The sequence below is a fragment of the Electrona antarctica genome, assembly GCF_951216825.1.
Source record: "Electrona antarctica genome assembly, chromosome: 7".
In the NCBI taxonomy this organism is placed as follows: domain Eukaryota; kingdom Metazoa; phylum Chordata; class Actinopteri; order Myctophiformes; family Myctophidae; genus Electrona; species Electrona antarctica.
In genome coordinates, this window is record NC_136812.1 from 24,684,963 (window position 1) to 24,704,711 (window position 19,749).

General features: G+C 44.3%; 1 protein-coding gene across 7 annotated transcripts in view; it reads right to left on the reverse strand.

Moving 5' to 3' along the window:
• The window catches only part of mast2 (microtubule associated serine/threonine kinase 2), a 197,673-nt gene that overhangs the window by 157,058 nt on the left and 20,866 nt on the right, over positions 1-19,749 (reverse strand). For 4 of the 7 annotated variants that reach the window (XM_079505999.1, XM_079506002.1, XM_079506000.1 and 1 more), the window contains exons 2-3: positions 3,348-3,513; positions 2,719-2,891 (exon numbers count right to left, since the gene is read on the reverse strand). In XM_079505999.1, coding sequence (XP_079362125.1) covers positions 2,719-2,891; positions 3,348-3,513 — 339 coding nt within the window. The remainder of the gene's footprint in view (positions 1-2,718; positions 2,892-3,347; positions 3,514-19,749) is intronic. The other 3 variants (XM_079506003.1, XM_079506005.1, XM_079506001.1) reach the window with 1 other exon arrangement.

A 19,749-nucleotide genomic window follows, 5' to 3' on the forward strand; every position in this document is an offset into this window, starting at 1 on the left:
ATTTTACTTCAGTTGAATAAAACATAATAAAAAATAAAACATTAACAATAATCAAATCATGTTTTTATTCAAATACCTAGTATTCACCCAATATCGATATTATGGTCCTATACGTTAGAGTTCCAAAGAAAGCAAACATAATTTTCTAATCACATTGCACTTTCAGTCGCTTCCACTCACCTGCATGGTTGGTTGATATTTGCCACACAACTGGCACACCAGGTCTACCCCAGCAGGGGGAGTCACAAACTAGGTTTCTAAATCATAAAAGCATTTATAAAAAGCCTTCCAAATGCACCTCAGTTTTTAGTTGAAAGATAGAATGGAAGCTATGTACTGTACATTCATTCGATGATAAAACAAAACAAAAAGATAGCTCTGGCCCAAAATTAAGTAACATGTTAGTCCAAACCATCACGTCTTCAGTTTCACTTTTAGATAATTACTTCTCCTGATCAGATCATTGACCAGTGCATGTCATCTGTGACACCATTGTGTATACTGAAGATAACACAGAAGATAATACAGATGTATACAGGTAAGGGTAATGTGTTTCTATTATGTCTCGGATGGTAAAAGATAAGATAACCCATACATACCAGACTTTAACAAACTGTTACACCTTGGAAAAACTACAACTATTTTGGCAGCATTCTTAACAGACTGACGCGTGGGGAAAAAATCCCATCCAAAGTGATGAAGAAAGTCAATCAAAGAACAAGATTTTTGGTCAGAATTTCCTCTTTCGTCAACAAAAGTGCTCTCAAGACTCTTGCTGGAGCCCGGCTCATTCAATGCCAGTTTTACTTTGCTTGCAATTCTTGGTTCTCCAACATGATGTCATTAAAAACTAAGCTTTAGAGTCAGACTACTTCTCTGCCTAAAGGCAAGCTCACAACCAACCTAATTCCAACACAGGGTCGATGATAGGGTTGAGCAATAAACAGATAAAAATGTGAATAGTAATTTAAGATAGTCAAAGGGGCAGTACCCTTTGACTATGTGACAAAAATCTGGTATTACAGATATAGAACAAACATGGTTGATGATTTTAATAAATGGGACCACAATAGAAACAAGTCTTTTCTTCAATCCTGAGGCCAGCATTAATTCTAGTAGCTATAGGGTTGGAAAAAGAAAAATCTGCCATGTCGCACACAAACACTTCCCTCCACTGTTACATTCTTCTTCTTGCATAGTAGGCTACACTTCCTCTATTGTGCTGTTTGAACAACAATGCTGGGGTCATATCATAACAAACAGAACTGGTTACAAAACATATGAAATACCAGGAAGGCTTCACAGAATTCCCTAATGTTGACAGAAACGTCAGCGAGCTAATGTTGGCAAATAAAACCAAACCAGTGATGTAGCAACACCAGTACCTATGCAGTCAGTCTCTAAGTTTAGAAAGTGGGCTGAAAAACAACACAGCTTAATAAGCATTCTTTCTGTATGAATACAGTTTAGAAATAGAGCACACATTTAATGAATCTTCATCTGGGTACAATTCCCTCCTGGTCCAGAAGGAGTCAGAGTTGTGCACAGAACAGAAAGATAACAGAACACAGATGCACACAGCTGAGTTGTTGCTATGTGTAGACCATTTTTATATGTAGGTCAGCACTATACTGCTCTGTGTGTGCGCACACGCACACACCACACACACACACAAGCTCCATTTCTCAAATGCTGGTGCGCTTGGTGCTGTGAAAGAGCTCTCAGTGGATGCTGTGGTGTGCGTGCGTGCGTGCATGTGCACATGCGCTGTAAAAGCCTGAGTCATCCATCGACTGCTGCGTCAGGCTGGCACAGCCTGCAGAGTGTGTAAAGACAGAACCCATATGGTACCAGGCGGATAGTCCAGTACTGTAGAGCAGCTGTTCTGGTGATACCATGCAGAACCACATGAACTGTACACACAGGAGGAACAGCGGATAGAAGTGTGGATCCGACAATTACAGCTTAGGCATTTAGCAGGTGCTTTTATACAGAGTGACTTACAAGTGGCAAAATCAAAGTAAGCAGAGAAAGCATGAGTAGTAGTCAACAAACAACAAGGTAAGTAAGTAGTCACAGAAGTTAAGTGCAAAGGGAACTTGCATGCAATCTTTACTTAAGAGTGAACAGATGTAACGAAATGGACCCTTAAGGCCCTGACAGACTGAAAGCGTCAACCATTGCACAGCAGAATTAACCAGTGAACTGAACCTCTCTCCTTTTACAATGGAAGGAGAGGAGTCTGCGTTACGTTAGGAACTATCATCTCGTCTCTGAAGCCTGACTAGTTGTGAGTAAGGGTGGATAGGCTGCACGGTACTCCTGATGCAAAATAAACAGACTCTGTAATCTGTATCCTATTAATATGTGAGCTTTTCTTTTTTAAAGGCACTTGTAGTGTTCTTTTCTCTTTCTCTCTCTGTTCCGCAAGCACTCTGAACACCGGCAAAGTGCTCTCGAACTTGAAGCTATTGTAACAGGGTAGTCACTGGGTTTTGGCGGTCTGTGCTGAGCGTCAACAGCAAGTAAAACCATGCTCTGAAAGACGTCTGGTTTTGACGCCTTCACTTTCCGCCTCCAATGTGGTGTATATGTGGTTACAAATTAAAGTTAAAGGGAATCAAATTTCAATCTAACCCTAAACCCCAGGCCAGGTTTTCATTTAACACTGATTATTTCACTGTGTAGGCCAGGGTATGGTGTTCCTGTGGTACTGACCAGTGCGGTGAGTGAGGGGGCGGATTGCCCCAGGCTCTGGTTCCTCATGCGGACCAAGTTGTTGACGTCACATCCTGTAGCTCCTATGGACATGGGCCCTCCGACGGCACCCTGCCAGGCCAGCTGGCTCACCCCACCGTGCAGGCTGCTGGAGAGAGGCAGCAGCTGCTTACCTGCGGAGGGAACAGAGTTAATGGCCTCTATAGGTTGAGGGTGTTAAACTGTAATGGTTTTATTGAGAGTGAAGCTGATGGTTAAGGATGGGAATGAATGTGCTTTTATTGGCATCAATGGAATTATCGATACTACGTATTGGTCCCCGACCCCTTCTGTTACTTATTGATCCTGATCTGTGTGTCTGAACCTAGTGGAGAAAGACCTGTGCTCCTTGGAGCACAGGTCTCCACCAGGCCAGGTGGCCTCCCCAGGGCGTGCCAACTTTGGGCCTGCCACTTAGAATGGTTAAAAAAAAATGTACTTCTCGATACATAAACATAAATTACATAAATTAGCTGTGTGTCGTGCGTGCGTGCGTGCGTGCGTGCGTGCGTGCGTGCGTGCGTGCGTGCGTGCGTGCGTGCGTGCGTGCGTGCGTGCGTGCGTGCGTGCGTGCGTGCGTGCATGCGTACGTGCGTGCGTGTTACCCGTCATGGCCATGCTACTGCGCCGTGCACGGTTCTCATCCTGGCTCAGCTGGCGATGGAGCTTGGTCTTGGAGGCGTCTTTTGCCGCCGGTGACAGGTCAGGGTTACTCAGCTTCCTGAACGGGAGGGGAGGGGGCGATGCAAACTCCTTCTGTAGGAAGGGGGGGGGGGAAGAAAAAGCATTCATTAAATATTCTCTTCTATCATAGCAATTAACAATCAGTGGGCCACACACGAACACACAAATATTCCCATTCACAAGTGCACACAGACAGTGTGTGCACTTCCCAACTGTAACTCACACACCCACAAACAGCTTTAAAGAGGAAAACACCTGTTTTTGTCAGCAAGCAGGGGAATGCAACACCAGCCACCTGGCCTCACATCCTCATTAAAAGCACATCAGTGCTGCTGGCCCATGGTACTAACTGACCCTCAGACATCCTGTGTGTTGACATATCACAGAACTGACCGCACAACGACTTGTTTTGGAGATTTCCAATCCTGCATGACAGGAACATTGCTCAACGTTTCCCTACTCCAGAGGTTTGCTTGAACTCAACGGTGAAGAAGTCACAGAGTACAGTCAGCGCGCGCACACACACACACACACAGAAAATGGTGGTCTAAAGTTCGGAAACATCTGCCGTTCCCGTGGAAACAAAGCCCATGCGTGAAGTCACATCCTCTCCCTCACCGACAGGCGGGTCCTCGACGGAGCAGAAAGGAACATCTGGAGAAGCCACGTAAAACACACACACACCGCAACCTCAACAGAACTCCCAGATGACTGCTCATATGAAAGGGCTTTAGTGAAAGCTTCCGTTGCACTCGGCCAGAGGAAACCTTGAGCGAACTCACTCATTCAGTCACTCTCTCACTCACACACACACTCACACACCTAATTTACACCTTGCCTCCATTAACTCAAGCTTGGCTCAGTGAGCTCAGTGAGCCATGTCATTAACAAAAAAACTGCTGCTTCACGTAGCGTGGTGCGATGCACACACACATGTTGGATGTAACAGAGTAATACTAGTCATTCAACTGTAATCACAGCCTGAGGCTTACACTGCTTTGGTGCAATTCACACACTTCTCTCTATAGTGATACTGTGGGAGCCGTTTTCAGACTGGGCCTTAAGCTAACAAGAAACAAGTATGTGTGTGAATGGATATGGGATGAGCAGTTGAGTGCAACTTCGTCTTCCACAGACAAGCACACATCATTAGCTCTGCAGTGACTCAGTGTGCTCTTGTTCGTTACCCCCGGCTAAATGAAGCTTCACAGTCACAGACCACGCTTTCTGAACGGTGAGATACTAATACGCCGTCATCTGCTGCTGACGCAGTTCCTTTCTTCACCGCCAGGTGGCAGTGATGGGATTTGTGTTGTTAGTGCCTGGGAGAGAGGATACCAGACAATAAAAGTAATCACACATCAACACTGTCTTGTAATAATCTGTAGTGATGAAATGAGGTATGTAAACGACATTGCTGTGTGTGTGTGTGTGTGTGTGTGTGTGTGTGTGTGTGTGTGTGTGGTGACTGTGTGTGTGTGTGTGTGTGTGTGTGTGTGTGTGTGTGTGTGTGTGTGTGTGTGTGTGTGTGTGTGTGTGTGTGTGTGTGCGCGCTCGTGCGTGCGTGCGTGCGTGTGTGTGGTCCGACTCTGCACACGGTGCTAGAATGTGTGATGGATCACAGCTGTCGGCGCAATACACACTCGCAGCAAACAAAACGGCTACACCAACTTGACCGCTGACAACCCAAAATACAAATGCATGAAAGTGAGTCTGGAAAATGAACATGCAAAGTCAACTATCTACCATCCTCTCTGTCTCTATCTGTGGGAGCAGTGAGGACTGAAGAGCCTTGTGTCTACTCTACAGTTCAGATCAATACCCTAATCCACATAAAGACCACAGAGACTTTAATCCTACTGCTCACTGAATGATGCCATGCTTCACATGCAAGCGCACACACACACACACAGCTGTGACCTTGACCCGTTTCCAGTGTTGATGAAACTGTACACACAGACTACCCACAGACTCAACATATGCATGGATTCACACACAGAAAGAACAAACATATTCCATTTCCAAATGACTGCAGTGGAAGTCTGCAGAATAAAGCATGGACCCACCCAAGTGAGAGCAGAACACACACAAGTCGCGAGCGCACGCACACACACACACACACACACACACACACACACACACACACACACACACACACACACACACACACACACACACACACACACACACACACACACACACACACACACACACACACACACACACACACACACACACACACACACACACACACACACACACACACACACACACACACACACACACACACACACACACACACACACACACACACACACACACACACACACACACACACACACACACACACACACCACCCCCCACAATCTGAATCTACAAGCTAGCTCACAATGATCTACAGTACAAGGCTTGCAGATCTGACGTTTTGGGAGATTTAGAAATTCTTGACAATTGTGTCGATCTGTCATTATTGAAGATTTAGAAATTGTTGACAATTTCAGGAATTATTTGGGATTACTTTCTTCTACAAAAATGTTGCCTATAATGATGACATTCGCAAAATAAGGAAACCAACTAAGTGATTCATCTATCAGGTTTGGTCACATAACAAGATATCATGGCATGAGAATAATGTGCCCCACTGAGCATCAGATAGTCATGATAAAAGGCCTAGTACTGTATAAACATTGTAGGATTAAAACTAACAACAGTTCTGGTTTAACAGCTCTGATGCTATGCTTCAAAAATCCAAAGTTAGTTTTGGCTTTGGCGCCACAAACTAAATCAAATGTCACGTCGGTTTAACCGCAGACCAAAGAAGAAGAAAAGCAGCCTTTTCTCCACATAGCCCAGAGATGCACGGATCCGGTGTCCCCGTAGCCTTTGTCTGCGTGTCCTCTAAAACCATGCAACAAACCCCGCCAGGGAAGGAAGTGAAAACCAGGGTTTCATAATGGCTTCTCCTTCCTATGCTCTCCCTCGTGTTTCTCCCCCCCACCCCACCCCATCCTTTCATTTCCCCCCGGAGCCCTGTCTTCTGCAGCTTTACATTTTGGGCTAACATTCATCATGTGTTGACGTCCTGTGGAGAGGAACCCCCCCCCCCCTCCCAAACACACACACACCACCTCCCGCGCTCCACACAATCCACCGTGAGACGCACATCTACAATCTATCACATCTGTCATCGCATAGGGAGGATCTGATTCTGTACCACACGAGCAGAGCTGCTTTAGCCTCGGGACGTCAAAATATACATACATACATATGCAGAAATGTACAGTACATGAAAGCAAGCCTGCGTTCACTCAGTAAAAGCATATGAGCACACATGACTTGAACATAATAGACAATAAGGACTTTTGCGTGATGTTCAATATTCCACCTCATCATACAAACCAATTACATTGTGGCCTTTGTCTGTCATATAGGCAGACAGCAAAGCCTGATCCTAATATTCTGCTTGTCAGCAAAGCCACGCACGCACGCACAGTCTCGCGCGCGCGCACACACGCGCACACGCGCACACACACACACACACACACACACACACACACACACACACACACACACAATGAACTTCATGATTTTAACTGCAGCACAACAAAGCCTGCACAGCAAAAAGAACAGAAGAAAAAGGCCTTAATCAATCTCCTTACATAAAGTATACTGTGCTGCTGGCAGCAATGATGTACAGACGATCCAAGATGTGATTTAAAAACCCTCTTGGCCTCCAAATGTGTTGACCGCTGAGAGACTGAGCCGACTGCAAAAGAGGTAATAAGAATATTGTCTTGGCTTGGTTTTGCCCTTCTATTATGCAGTGCAGTTGCGGCTAATTAAAAGTGCACATGGCGGTGGGATGGGGAGCCAAGGCATTATGTGGCAGAATTCAGCATTTAGTACAATTGCTTGATGCTGTGTTGTTGATATCATTCGTTTTAATGAAAAATATAAATAAAATTTACTTACTATTAGAGAAAGTAAAAGATGAGTGTTCTTTTTTTTTTTTTGCTGCTTTCTTTCGTTTTAGGGATTTTAGCTGTTTTTGACAGGGGGGCGGGGGCATTCGAGCATGGGGCTAAATATGTATTTTTCTTACAAACGTTTTAGCGATTTCTTTTTTTATTATTTACAATAGTCCTACTAGACCCCAAGAAATTACATCTGTCCACAAAAGATCACGGGATCTACTGAATGTGTCAAACTGACATATTGAGCCTACCTTCATATTCAGTAGATCCTGTGAACTTGTGGCCAGATGTAATTTCTTGGGGTCTAGTAAGATTATAGTAAATGATAAAAAATGGACATACATACATATTTAGCGCCATGCTCGAATGCCCCCGCCCCCCTGTCAAAAACAGCTAAAATCCCTAAAACGAAGGAAAAAAAAGAAAATGACAAAAAAACTGAACACTCATCTTTTACTTTCTCTAATAACAACCTAAAACATGAACCTTGGTTGGAAAAAACTAAAGTTGTCCTTTAACTCTCATGCACTGGCTGCAGTGGTTGGGGTGACCAACATGACCAACCTGTTACACAACGTAGGTGAATTAGACTCTGAAAAATAGGCAAATGTAAGACAGAGAACAGTGTTTAGCTGAAGCGTAGTGCTCATTTCCCAACAAAATTGGCTATATAATTGTGGCTGCCTTCTACCAAATTATGTTTTTATTGAGCAGCTTTAGGTTTCGCAGTGCAAAAAAGGAGTAAACAGCAAGTCCACATAATTGTAAGTAACAGAATTTATTGTTGCAGTATCCAGGAAAGATATTTATTGTTAAGCCTGTTTTCTAATGCTATCCCCAAACCTCTCCACAGCATTGTGCGAATGTTTCACATTTCTTACATGTAAAATTGTGCAGGCCAGTTTCCTTTCCTCATTATTCATGTTTATTCTGAATTTAACTCAAGATCAGTGGAAGATCAGTAAAGTCAGTTCAGGTCAAGCTACATTTTGCCAAGTGTGGGTTGTTGCCCAAGCCTGCTGCTGCTGTATTATAGACTGTCTTGGCTGCTGTATAGACTCCTTGTGCACAGCTGCTAGACTCCCAGTACAGTCTGTACCTTTAGTTTCATTAATATGTCTCATCCCCTCCTGCTGCTACTACATCCATCTCCTTCTCTCTCACTCTACATCCTCTTTTCTATTTTTCATCACACCAAGTCTCCATGTTGCTCCTGTTAGCCACCCCCATCAGTCCCTCCTAATCCCGCTACAGTATGTCTCTCATCCATCCTCCCATTTCTAAATGGTGCATTTATAAATGGTAAATGGTGCATTTTTGTATAGCGCCTTTATCCAAGGCGCTTTACATAGATTGTGCATTACATTCACCCATTCACACACCGATTGTGGCGGAAGCCATGCAAGGTACCAACCAGCACATCGGGAGCAATTTGGGGTTCAGTGTCTTGCCCAAGGACACTTCGACATGTAGACAAGAGGAGCCGGGATTCGAACCGCCGACCCATGGATCATTGGACGACCTGCTCTACCTCCTGAGCCACAGTCGCCCATTTCTCTTAGCTGTAGCTGCAAATTACGTCTTTTTGCGAGTCTTTTTTTACCAGCTGCTATGCAATAGCAAGCTGAGTCTATCATCGATGTGCAAGCTAGTCCTCTAGTCCAGCTGGTTTTCTCATTGGCTGACATCGCTGTGCTAGTCCAGTTGGCTTTCTCATTGGCTAAACCGTATGTATGTGCGCACTGCGCACCACAAATATGTCCGGGCGGAAACGAACGACTCAGAACACAATAGTTCCGCCTAAGAGAACTTTGGTTCCTACCAAAACTACTACACTCTCTTGTCCTTCTATCCTATAATCCTCCTATCTTTTTATTGTACCCCCCCACCACCACCACCACAACACACACAGTCTATCCTAACATCACTCCAATATTCCCCAGACTCCAACACCCCCCAAAAATACCTACTCTATCTTCCACCTCGTCCTCCATTCCACCACCACCCCGCTCCTCCCTTCCCATCACATCTGGCCTATGTTTTATTCATTCCATTTCACTTACGTATGTACTACTGTGAGGTGCAGGTGGTCCCTTCACTTCAGAAAGTAGCTGATAGAACATGTAAGAAACTTCACAGCTCCATTCCAACAGAACTGAGACGATCAGACTTTCCTCATTAAAGACATTATGTAGGAACTGGGTAGGCGTGCATGCATGCATGCGTGCGTAAACAGACACAATACAGTCATAAAGATCATGGTAGCTCAACCCAGTCTTAGCACACATGCACATTATAAACATTCACCCACATACGGCTCCTATAACTGTACTTTGGAATCCTTTGCACTTACAGTAGGTAAACCATTCAATCTGTGCCCATAAAACACACTTGACTTTTTAATCCTAGCCTGTCACATCCTAACAGAACCAGTGAGACGGCTTCAGTGAGCTGATCATTGCAGGTGTGTGCAGAGAGAAGTCTGACTGTTTCACGACACGCTGGGGTGATAAGTGAAGACAAAGGAACGCACTGATAAAGTACTAGGAGGGTGAGGAGTGCTGAAAGTCCAAGTGGGTTTTCACTGGCCCCCTTTGTTACCAGGCTCTGTGTGTGTGTGTGTGTGTGTGTGTGTGTGTGTGTGTGTGTGTGTGTGTGTGTGTGCGCGTGTGTATTATATGCAGTTCCCTCATGACATAATTGCATGCTTGTCTGTGCAGGATTACATTGCATCAGATCATACATGTTTCCTGTCTGTCAGTATGGGTCGGTATGTATAGTGTTGCTGGCTTATACGACGCAATGTCATATGTGTGTGTGTGCGTGCGTGCATAGATATGTGGTTGTTAACCAAAACAGTTAAGAGAAATTGCTGATGTGTTCCAGCTGTATGAGAGAACTATAGAAAGGTGCTCTAAGCAAGGTAGAGAGAGAGAGACAGACAGAGAGACAGACAGACAAGAAAGGAGAAGTATCACAGTAAAGTGCTCTCACAAGGACTTCGGTAAGCTGTGATTTGTTCAAACTTCTCTGCCCTCGATGTAAATGGTTGCCACATAAGTAGCGAGTATCGATTCAATGAGCAGCCAGAGTCTAAGACTATACGCTGTGGGGGGGGGGGGGGGGGGGGGGGGGGGGGGGGGCATTTCAAATGCATGTGAAACCAATGTATATCTTGGCACTGTGCCAACTTTAAAGCCTGCTTGCCTCAACAGAACCCGTTTAATTTACACTCATTGTATGCTGTATGGTAAAGTAATGTTCCTTTGAAGGCGAAGTTTGTAAACACATTTCAACACAAATGTGGGCTCTCAAACTTAAGGGATTCAGGTTCATAAAGTTAAGCAGCACTGATGTAGATAGGTCTGCTCTTTAGGGAGACAAACTCACAGGTACACAAGAAGGGAGGGGGGGACAAAAAAAACAGTGAAGCTATTCATTCGTCACCCCCACTCAGTGTATCAGCTACCTGTGAACACACACACACACACACAACCCAACATGCATTCCACTGCAACGACGCTCGTGTCAAGTGATCGACCGTAGCCAATCGGAAGAAGGAAATTGTAGGATTTCACAGCCGGCCAATTCCCGTTTCAGAGCCGTTTTAAACCCCTTTTTTCTCTAGGCTGCATCTGCGGTGATTGAACAGAACGCAGACGTTCTGGGCTAATTTCTGATGTGATGTGATGTTGCGTTGCGGTTACAATATTAACGCGTTTGAAGAGAAGTAAAGTTTCGGTCCCTCGCGGCACTAATGAGGGAATTGTAGTAGGGCCGCTGTGATTGGCCAGTAGCGTAAGAGCTGTGATTGGCCAGTAGTGCAAGGGCCGCCGAGCTGGGTTGAAAACACAGAGAGGAAGCCAGTGACATTCAAATGTGCCAATGATAAAAGCAACAATATAGTGACATCACAATATCATCCCCTCCCCTAACCCCTCCCCCTTTATCATACAACAACTGCTGTGGGAGCTTCAGTTCAGGTGGATCACCACCCATCACCACCCAACAGGCAAACCAGGCATACTTAATTAACTGGTGGGCGTGTCCACATAAAAACGACATTTTCACAAATACTGTACACTTTTTTGAAAAACCTTCCTCCTTATATAATAATACCTGATGATTATGTTTTAGGGTGGAAAGAAATCACAGCACTCCATCTTTAAATCTTTTTTTTAAGGTATTAGGTAAGTCCTTAACCTGTCACTTTACTGTCATCTGGGGACCCCCCAAAACCATGTGGGGGTCCCAACTCACAGGTTGAGAACCAATGGGTTAGGCCGTAGGGTGTGGTTTCTTCATCACAGCATTTTTCCATCATCCGATTCCTGCTGTATGGATTAAAAGGGCTTTCATCCAGGCTCAGCTTCCCCACACCCAAATGCCACACATCATAATGCTACACACCACAATAATCCACTGCCCTCTAAGTCAGCAGCACACCACCCAGCACACACAAAACAAAAAGTGTGTGTGTGTGTGTGTGTGTGCATGCGTGCGTGCGTGTCAGTTTTGCTTTGCTGTTGTGTTTAGCATTTGACCTCCTAATCCGCCCCATACGGAGAAGCGTTTCCAAGGCATCTAATTAGCCAGATTAACAGGGGATATTTATCAAACCAATTTATCCAGTCTTTGCAGATCGCTACTTGGCTTAAGAAAACACTTCACCCAGAGTTATTGTTGTGCAGAGAAACCACCCAGCAGGCAGCAGGGAGCCTTCATCCTGTGTGTGTGTGTGTGTGTGCAAACTGTGCATGTGCATGTGCATGTGCATGTGCATGTGCATGTGCATGTGCATGTGCATGTGCATGTGCATGTGCATGTGCATGTGCATGTGCATGTGCATGTGCATGTGCATGTGCATGTGCATGTGCGTGCCCTCATTACTGCAGGGCTAGAAAGGGGGATAGAGAGAAATACACAGTAGGAGAACGTTAGATGCTGAACAAAGGACTTGGTTAATTAGGTATACATGTCTAGGCTAATTAAAATGCTTATTTGCCATCTGCACAGATGACAAAATAAGAATACCGGTATATTCCAAATGTGCAAATTGATCTATTTATACTACCTACGGAATGCTTGAGCTTACCGTTACCTACTTTGCCAAAATGCTACATTGTTAACAAGACAGAGATATATTCCTGTATTTGGGAGGGACTTATACATGTTGTCATCCAAATACTGATCCAATTCAAGTATTTAATTTCCCACCAGGGGAAACATAAAAGAATACAACACTTACAAATTCACAAACACAATGGTTCATAACTGAACAAGCACTGTACCAGAGATCAATAAATAAGAATCAGCAAGGTTCAATAGGTTTAGGAATAGGAGAGAAAAGTGTTTCATATACAAAGAAAGTGCAAGCTCTCTCACTAGTTGTGTGCAAATTCAGCAATACAGTATAGCTGCGCAATCAAGTTAGTCAATTTATCCTATGGTTGGCTAGAGTACGGTACACAGTAAAATACTGTAAAATATATGTAAATTTACTACAAAAGTGTACAAATTGAACCAAATCCATCTGGTTCAATTTGAATATTTATGATTTATTATTGAATTCACACTATCTACCGATTTAACTGTGTTACTCCAAACCACTTTTAGGGGGTGGTTGGAACAGCCCTGTATAGCATGAGCCATACTGGACTGATGTCAGCATCTGTCACAAATGCTTACTGCACAGACAAACCAAGAGGGAGTATATACATAATGTTTTTTACCTCAGTGTTATTTATGTGTGTGGGCAAAACCGATTAAAATACCGGTTGAAATAGCCCTTCCAGTTGTAACTTGTATTATACAGCAGATTTGCCGTTTTCCTGTCGCGCCATATTTTGCTCCTAATCTGTCTGCTGCGAGAGGAGAGATAGGGCCAAGCCTTCTCTAGTGGCACAGCTCCTCCAAATCACATGGGGCAGCCTGGGAGGTAAAGTGAACTCTCCAGTGAAATCAAAAGTCCAAATTGAGTCTAAAATCAATCAATATCAAAACGGGGCCTGATTGTCTTTTTGAGAGCCATTTAAGCAGGCCAACAGCATCCTATTGGATAATGAATTTGACAATCCACCAGCTAGAGTGGCCGCAGGGAGAGGAACTTTGGCACCGTGCTGACAGTAAGCCCAGACAGCGAGGCAAGGCAGAGATAAGAGAGACTCTGAGTTCTCTCTCTCTGTGTGTGTGTGTGTGTGTGTGTGTGTGGTGCTAGTCAGCAGCAGCACCAAAAGAGGAGACCCTGAGGGTATGTCTGCCCCCCCCCCCTCCTAACACACAATGTGATGTGGGTGGGTGAGCAATAGAGGAAAGCAGGGCAGGGGTGAATCAAACATAGGGAGACACCAAGGGAATACTGAAAGACAGCATAGAGATGGTGGTCACAATAGTTGACCAATCGATGAAAACGTGTTATGTAACCTTCTAAACGAGCCACAATTGCACATGCTCACGACAAAAGGTGTGTGGGGGTATATTGTCAGTTGTCACATTCAAAAACGGATTGTATGTTGGTGTTAATTCTAACTCTTAACTGAATGGCGTCTGAGTGTGTATATCTATAAATACTATATTATACCATTAACCATAATGTGGTGGTGATGCATTTTAATTGGCTTCTGCTCGACTGGCTGGTTCCACTCCATTGCCTGGGTGGGTCTGAGATTATGAATTCACAAAAACAGTTATTGACCGTTTTGATGTTGGGAAATGTTCTGGGATAGAGGTCCTTGGTCTGCTGGCTGCATGGACATTGGACAACAAACCTTCCCACTTCCCACCCTGGTCACTCCCTGTTTGAACTGTTGCCATCAGGTAGACGGTACAGACTGCAGAGCATTCAAATCAAGGACAAACAGACTTAAAAGCAAGGTGCAAGGAGCAACAACCTAACCTCCACCCTGACTGCATTACAGCCTGGCGGAGATTAAAAAAAGGAACACAAAATGAATCGACGGAGAAAAAATGACAAAGGAGAAGGTGAAAAAGAAAGCACAATGAAGAAAAGAAAAGTAATGAGACATGAGGAGGATGGATGTTGTGGTCCCTGTGTAATATTGAGGTCAGTCTCAGCAGGTATTCTTCAGCCTCTCTTCATCTAATGACCTCCTGCCAGGTGACCTTCAGCGACCAGTCCAGTTATGCCAGGAGGACAGCAGGCAAATGAGACACACACACACACAATAGGTGCTGCATGGTTATTCATTAAACAGCCAGAGTCTGGATGGAATGGAAGGCAGAGCGTTGCTATAGGAGCAGTGAGGGGAGACAGGAACGAGGTGCTGAAGCTGATGAGTGGGGTTTTAGTTTGTGGGGGAAAAAGTCAGCAAATGTCAGTGGAAAATGTCACAGGCAGCGACCTCGGCCAGACGCCCAGCTATGCATGCTTTCTTTGCCTACGCTGGGGTGTAGCTGTGTAGGCAAAGAAATTGGTGGTTTTCTGTCATCTCGCACGCACGCACGCACGCATGCACACACAGTCACACACACACAGTACCCGTTCATGGACAACTGGCCCAAATAATGAAGAGAACGTGGTAGGATTCAAAATGACTGACACAAACTGAGCACGCACGCACACACACACACACACACACCAGCCGGGGAACACGAGCAAATACAATAGACAAGAGAGAGAAAATGACTGTTATTGTGTTGTTTGAAGAATTGCTTCAAAGCACAGAGGGAGGCAGACAGAGGGTCTCATCTGCTGACAAAGGACAGGAAGAGAAAGGAAGACTATTGAAGTGAGCCAGCTAACTGAATGCTAAAGCTTACAATTTACAATTTACAATTTAGGCATTTAGCTTGATTTACTTGATTGTGTCAAAACATGCTGTATTACGACTCATGCATGCATTGAAGTATAAGTGGTTCATCCACTTCATATCATTATCATAACATCACATGAAGAACATTGAAGCTCATTTTTTTTGTTTTCAAGTGTGATGTTTTTTTAATCCTCTTTGCATGCTAGTGAGGCTCCTCTGTGTGTTAAGTACAGTGGCCCGTTGGCTGGTGGACAGGTAAAGAGACACAGGCAGCAGATCGACATGGACACAAACAGCACCTGAGCCCTTATAAGGGCCCAGGGGGATACACTACAAACTAGACCTCTGTTACTTATCACAAGGTACAACAGACCAGGAAGCTGGTAGCATTGAGCAAGTTACAGTTACAGTATTGGACTTTGTCTTTTATCAGCGGGTTGCACTGACATCACTTCACAAAAGGGGCAATAAAGAGCCATTTCCAATACAGACTTTCATCATGTCACTCTGTGAAGTGGATTTTAAACACACATACAAAACACATAAAACCTACAGACACATACAACCTGCATACCTGAAATAAAACCATGCCCAGATACATGCACACACATGTGCCTTGCATGCTGAAAAACACACTATAATCTATTAGCATATAGAACAGACTTTGTTGCGAGACAAGAATAATGCTTGGGGATTGAGTTATATTGCTGCCCTGACGCAATGATGAAGCTCATTAAATGGCTGGCTTTGAGCCCGACAGCGGATGACTAAATGAGTGTGCTTTTGTGAGATTATATGCATACCGGCGACAAGTATGTGCACAACTGTCTGTGTGATTGAGCACTGCAGGCTGTGAATATGAATTACACCTAATCCACATGTGTATGGTAGCCAGTTTGTAGTACAAACATTACATTGTGCAAACTTTGTACAATGTAATACAAAATAAATCACACCTGTGTGAAGTGAGGGCCGCTCTTCATACATCATCACATTCCGGCCAATCACAATTGGCGTCCTCACTTTTCTGCCCTCACTTTTTGATTCTCAATAGTACGTACATTGCTCATCCAATCAAATCATCGCTATGGGGTGCTCAGCCAATCAAATCATCGCTATGGGGTGCTCAGCCAATCAAATCATCGCTATAGGGTGCTCAGCCAATCAAATCATTACTATGGGGTGCTCAGGGCTAATCGCCATGGGGTGCTCAGCCAATCAAATCATCGTTATGGGGTGCTCAGCCAATGAAATCATTACTATGGGGTGCTCAGGGCTAATCGCTATGGGGTGCTCAGCCAATCAAATCATCTCTATGGGCGGTACACACAAACACACATAGCTGGGCATAGGAGGGCCTAGCGCCCCTCAAAATAAATACAAGGTTTGTATTGCAAGTCTTGTTGCAATGTTGTTGTAATGAAAACAAATCGAAAGACTTTGTGTGTAAATACTTGATGCTTCCTCCATGACGTAACTTGTTTTTCCTGCATGACGTCTAATCAAATCAAATCAATTGTTTGTTTGTTCCCTCCCATTCACTAGGTGGGATCGTGAGGCCAGTGTCAGTCAAATGTGCGAAATATCAGAGTAGTATAGAAGAATAAAAAACAACCTGATTCCACCATAGAGTATATAAAAGGATAGAGACTGATCTGGTGCGAAGCTCCGCCCCCTCCGCTATTCATGTCAGTGGAAGTTGCTCAGTGGCGTTTTGAAGCACCCGGAAGGACCGTCTCAAAACGTCTACTTCCGCATTTGCCAACCAAATTTTGGTTGGCAAATGCGGAAGTGCAACCGAGCGCTCAATGTTAAAGCCCAGCTGCACGGGGTTTCCCGGTCATGAATCCACGGGTCCGCCTGTAGTCCCTCCTCTTACCACTAGGGCCCAGTGCTTCAACGTTGGAGTGCCTCACTGGCCCCTTGGATTCCACCCCAATAAGGAGGAGTCTGGACTGCCCTAAAGTCTTCAGCAGTGCAGTTTTTCATAAACCCTATAATTGTTTTCAATTAGTTTAAGCAAATTCACTGAGTGTTATTGGCAGGCAGGCCAAGATGATGGCACATAGTTTGGCTACGCGAGACCAAGTTTTAAGTCCTAGCTGCTGCTGAGTCTGATACTCAAATGAGCTGAACTGTATTTGACTGTGGTCAGCAGCAGCACTGCACAGGTCATTAGCTTGTCCCAAAACAATGCTAACCAGGCACGGAGCAAGATGCCACCTCACTGAACTTAGGAGGACAGATGGACAAAATGTGGCCACAAGCCAGTAGGTGTCCTCCTGATGGAGTATGGCTGATATCACAAGTCTGTTACAAGCCTGAATGCAACAAAATGAACCCATACGGATCCATTAACACTGAGGATAAATTAAATTATGATTTTCTGTGCGTTACAGACTATAAAAATAGAGGAAAGACGTAAATGAAGGTCCTGGGTTCGATTCCCGCTGGGGACGCTGTGGGCGCTGGGGGGCATGTTCCCTCCCCCGCGTCATCAGTGCCCATACCCGAGGCGGGGTTGGCGAAAGGGCCTTTCTGTGTGGAGTTTGCATGTTCTCCCCGTGTCCCCTAGGGTAGGTACCCTCACAAAAAACATGTGATCTCTAAACTACCTCCCTCTGGCCAGCCGGGGCGCCTGATGGAGGGGAAAGGAACTGGAACTCGTCGGAATAACGTGTTCCTTCCGCGCGCTACGCTCCGGATTACATTAGATAATTGACACTGGGTGTTTTTGGGGCTCCCATATGTGTTTTCTATCCCCACAAATAACCAATTTTGAACAATCTTGCTTTCAAATCATATAGGTCCTTTAATGTAAATTGCTCTCAGGAACAGCTCAACTGATTTTGTCCTCATCGTGATGTCATCGATGTCACCCTACTTTGTATAATTCCTCCTCTTCTTCAGTCTTCAGTTTCAAATTTGCATTTCCACTTTGTTTACAATGTCCACCATTGTTGATTTTCCAAGCTGGCATGGAATGGAAACAAGCCTGGTTTTATCTAGCATCAGTATTATTATAATTACTCAAATATTAAATAATCTGCATATCAGCACCCTCACCACCTCAGGACATTGTGGTACTGCAGCTAAAACTGCTTTCAAAGACCAGAAAGAAATGACAAGGCTGGTTATATCAGAGTGGTGATTGAGGCTCAAACCATTAGAAATAACTTTGAGGGACATAGACAATATGATATTAAATATTAAAAGCAGTTTTAAAATGCATGTTATTTGCGCTTTAAGACTTAAATGTTAAATATGAGTGTCACAGTGTCAGAGTACTTTATATTTCTGAAGAGTTACTGTAACTTCCTGAATATGTTCTGTTGGCTCTGTCCATTGTGGAAACACTGACATTTAGCCAAATTGAAAATAGAGAACATGTAGCCATGAGCTGGCCTTATTTCTTTTGAATAAGTCTTTACGGGAGGAACTTCAGTTACCCAACTTCCCTCATAGCATAGTGTCACATTTCAAATGTATCGTGCTGAAAATGTTTGACTCAGTCTGGAAATGACCTGAAATTCGTTTTGAGGAAGCAATCTGAATTATCTGATTGGTTGAAACAGCATTCTAGCCGTGCCTTAAACGACAGTATAGGATAGGAACACCTAATGAAAACAAAGAAATCACCTGCTCTGTTCTTCCAGCAGACTCGGTGGCTAGGCTAGTTAGTTTCTTGGGACATTTGTGGTCGCAGTGGCTACATCTGTCATTAAAACATTATGATTTATTTGTTTTGCGATTATCTTGGTTCTAAGGGAAACTGCGCAGATAAAGAACACCCTCTCGTGTAATATTGCTTAAACATGTGGCACTTTATTATGTTCACTGAGTCACTGAGTCACTGAGACAGACTCCCACAATACTGTCTTCGTCATTGTGGGCTATGTGAACTTATAGTTCTGCAGACCTACTCCATAACCGGGAGAAAAGAAAAGAAAGATATTACATAGCTACCTGGCATGTTATACATGGAAACAGTGAGCATGTGTGTGTCTGTGTCTGTAAAATGTTACACAGTCAGATGCAGGAGCTTGAGTGCTATACTGTAGTATGTCATTAGCAGAGCATGCAAAGCAGCATGGTTTGATGAAAAGCCTTCATCAGAATGGTAATTACCAGTACACCTCATATACTGTGTGTGTGTGTGTGTGTGTGTGTGTGTGCACTAACATAAAAAAGCTGACATTTTCAACCCCCAGCCCACCAGTGTATGCCGTTTAAACTTAATTACACAAGCAAAGGTGCTGGTTATTACAATCAAGATCAGTGCTGTAGTAGTCTCTTTTGTCTCCAACCTTTTCTCCATTCTAAGACACCCGCCCCACCCCGGGATTGTCTTCCAATACTGATAGGGACGCTGACCTCTAAACACTGGCTGGGCAATCATCATACAGTAAAGGCCATAGAGTTAACTAGAGAGTGGACCAGGAGCAACAGCCCAGCCCCCAGCTCATTCCAATGGATGTTGCTCAGTGGCGTTTTGAAGCATCCGGAAGAATGCTCTACTATGCGGAAGTGCTAACGAGCGCTCAATGTCAAACACCAGCTGC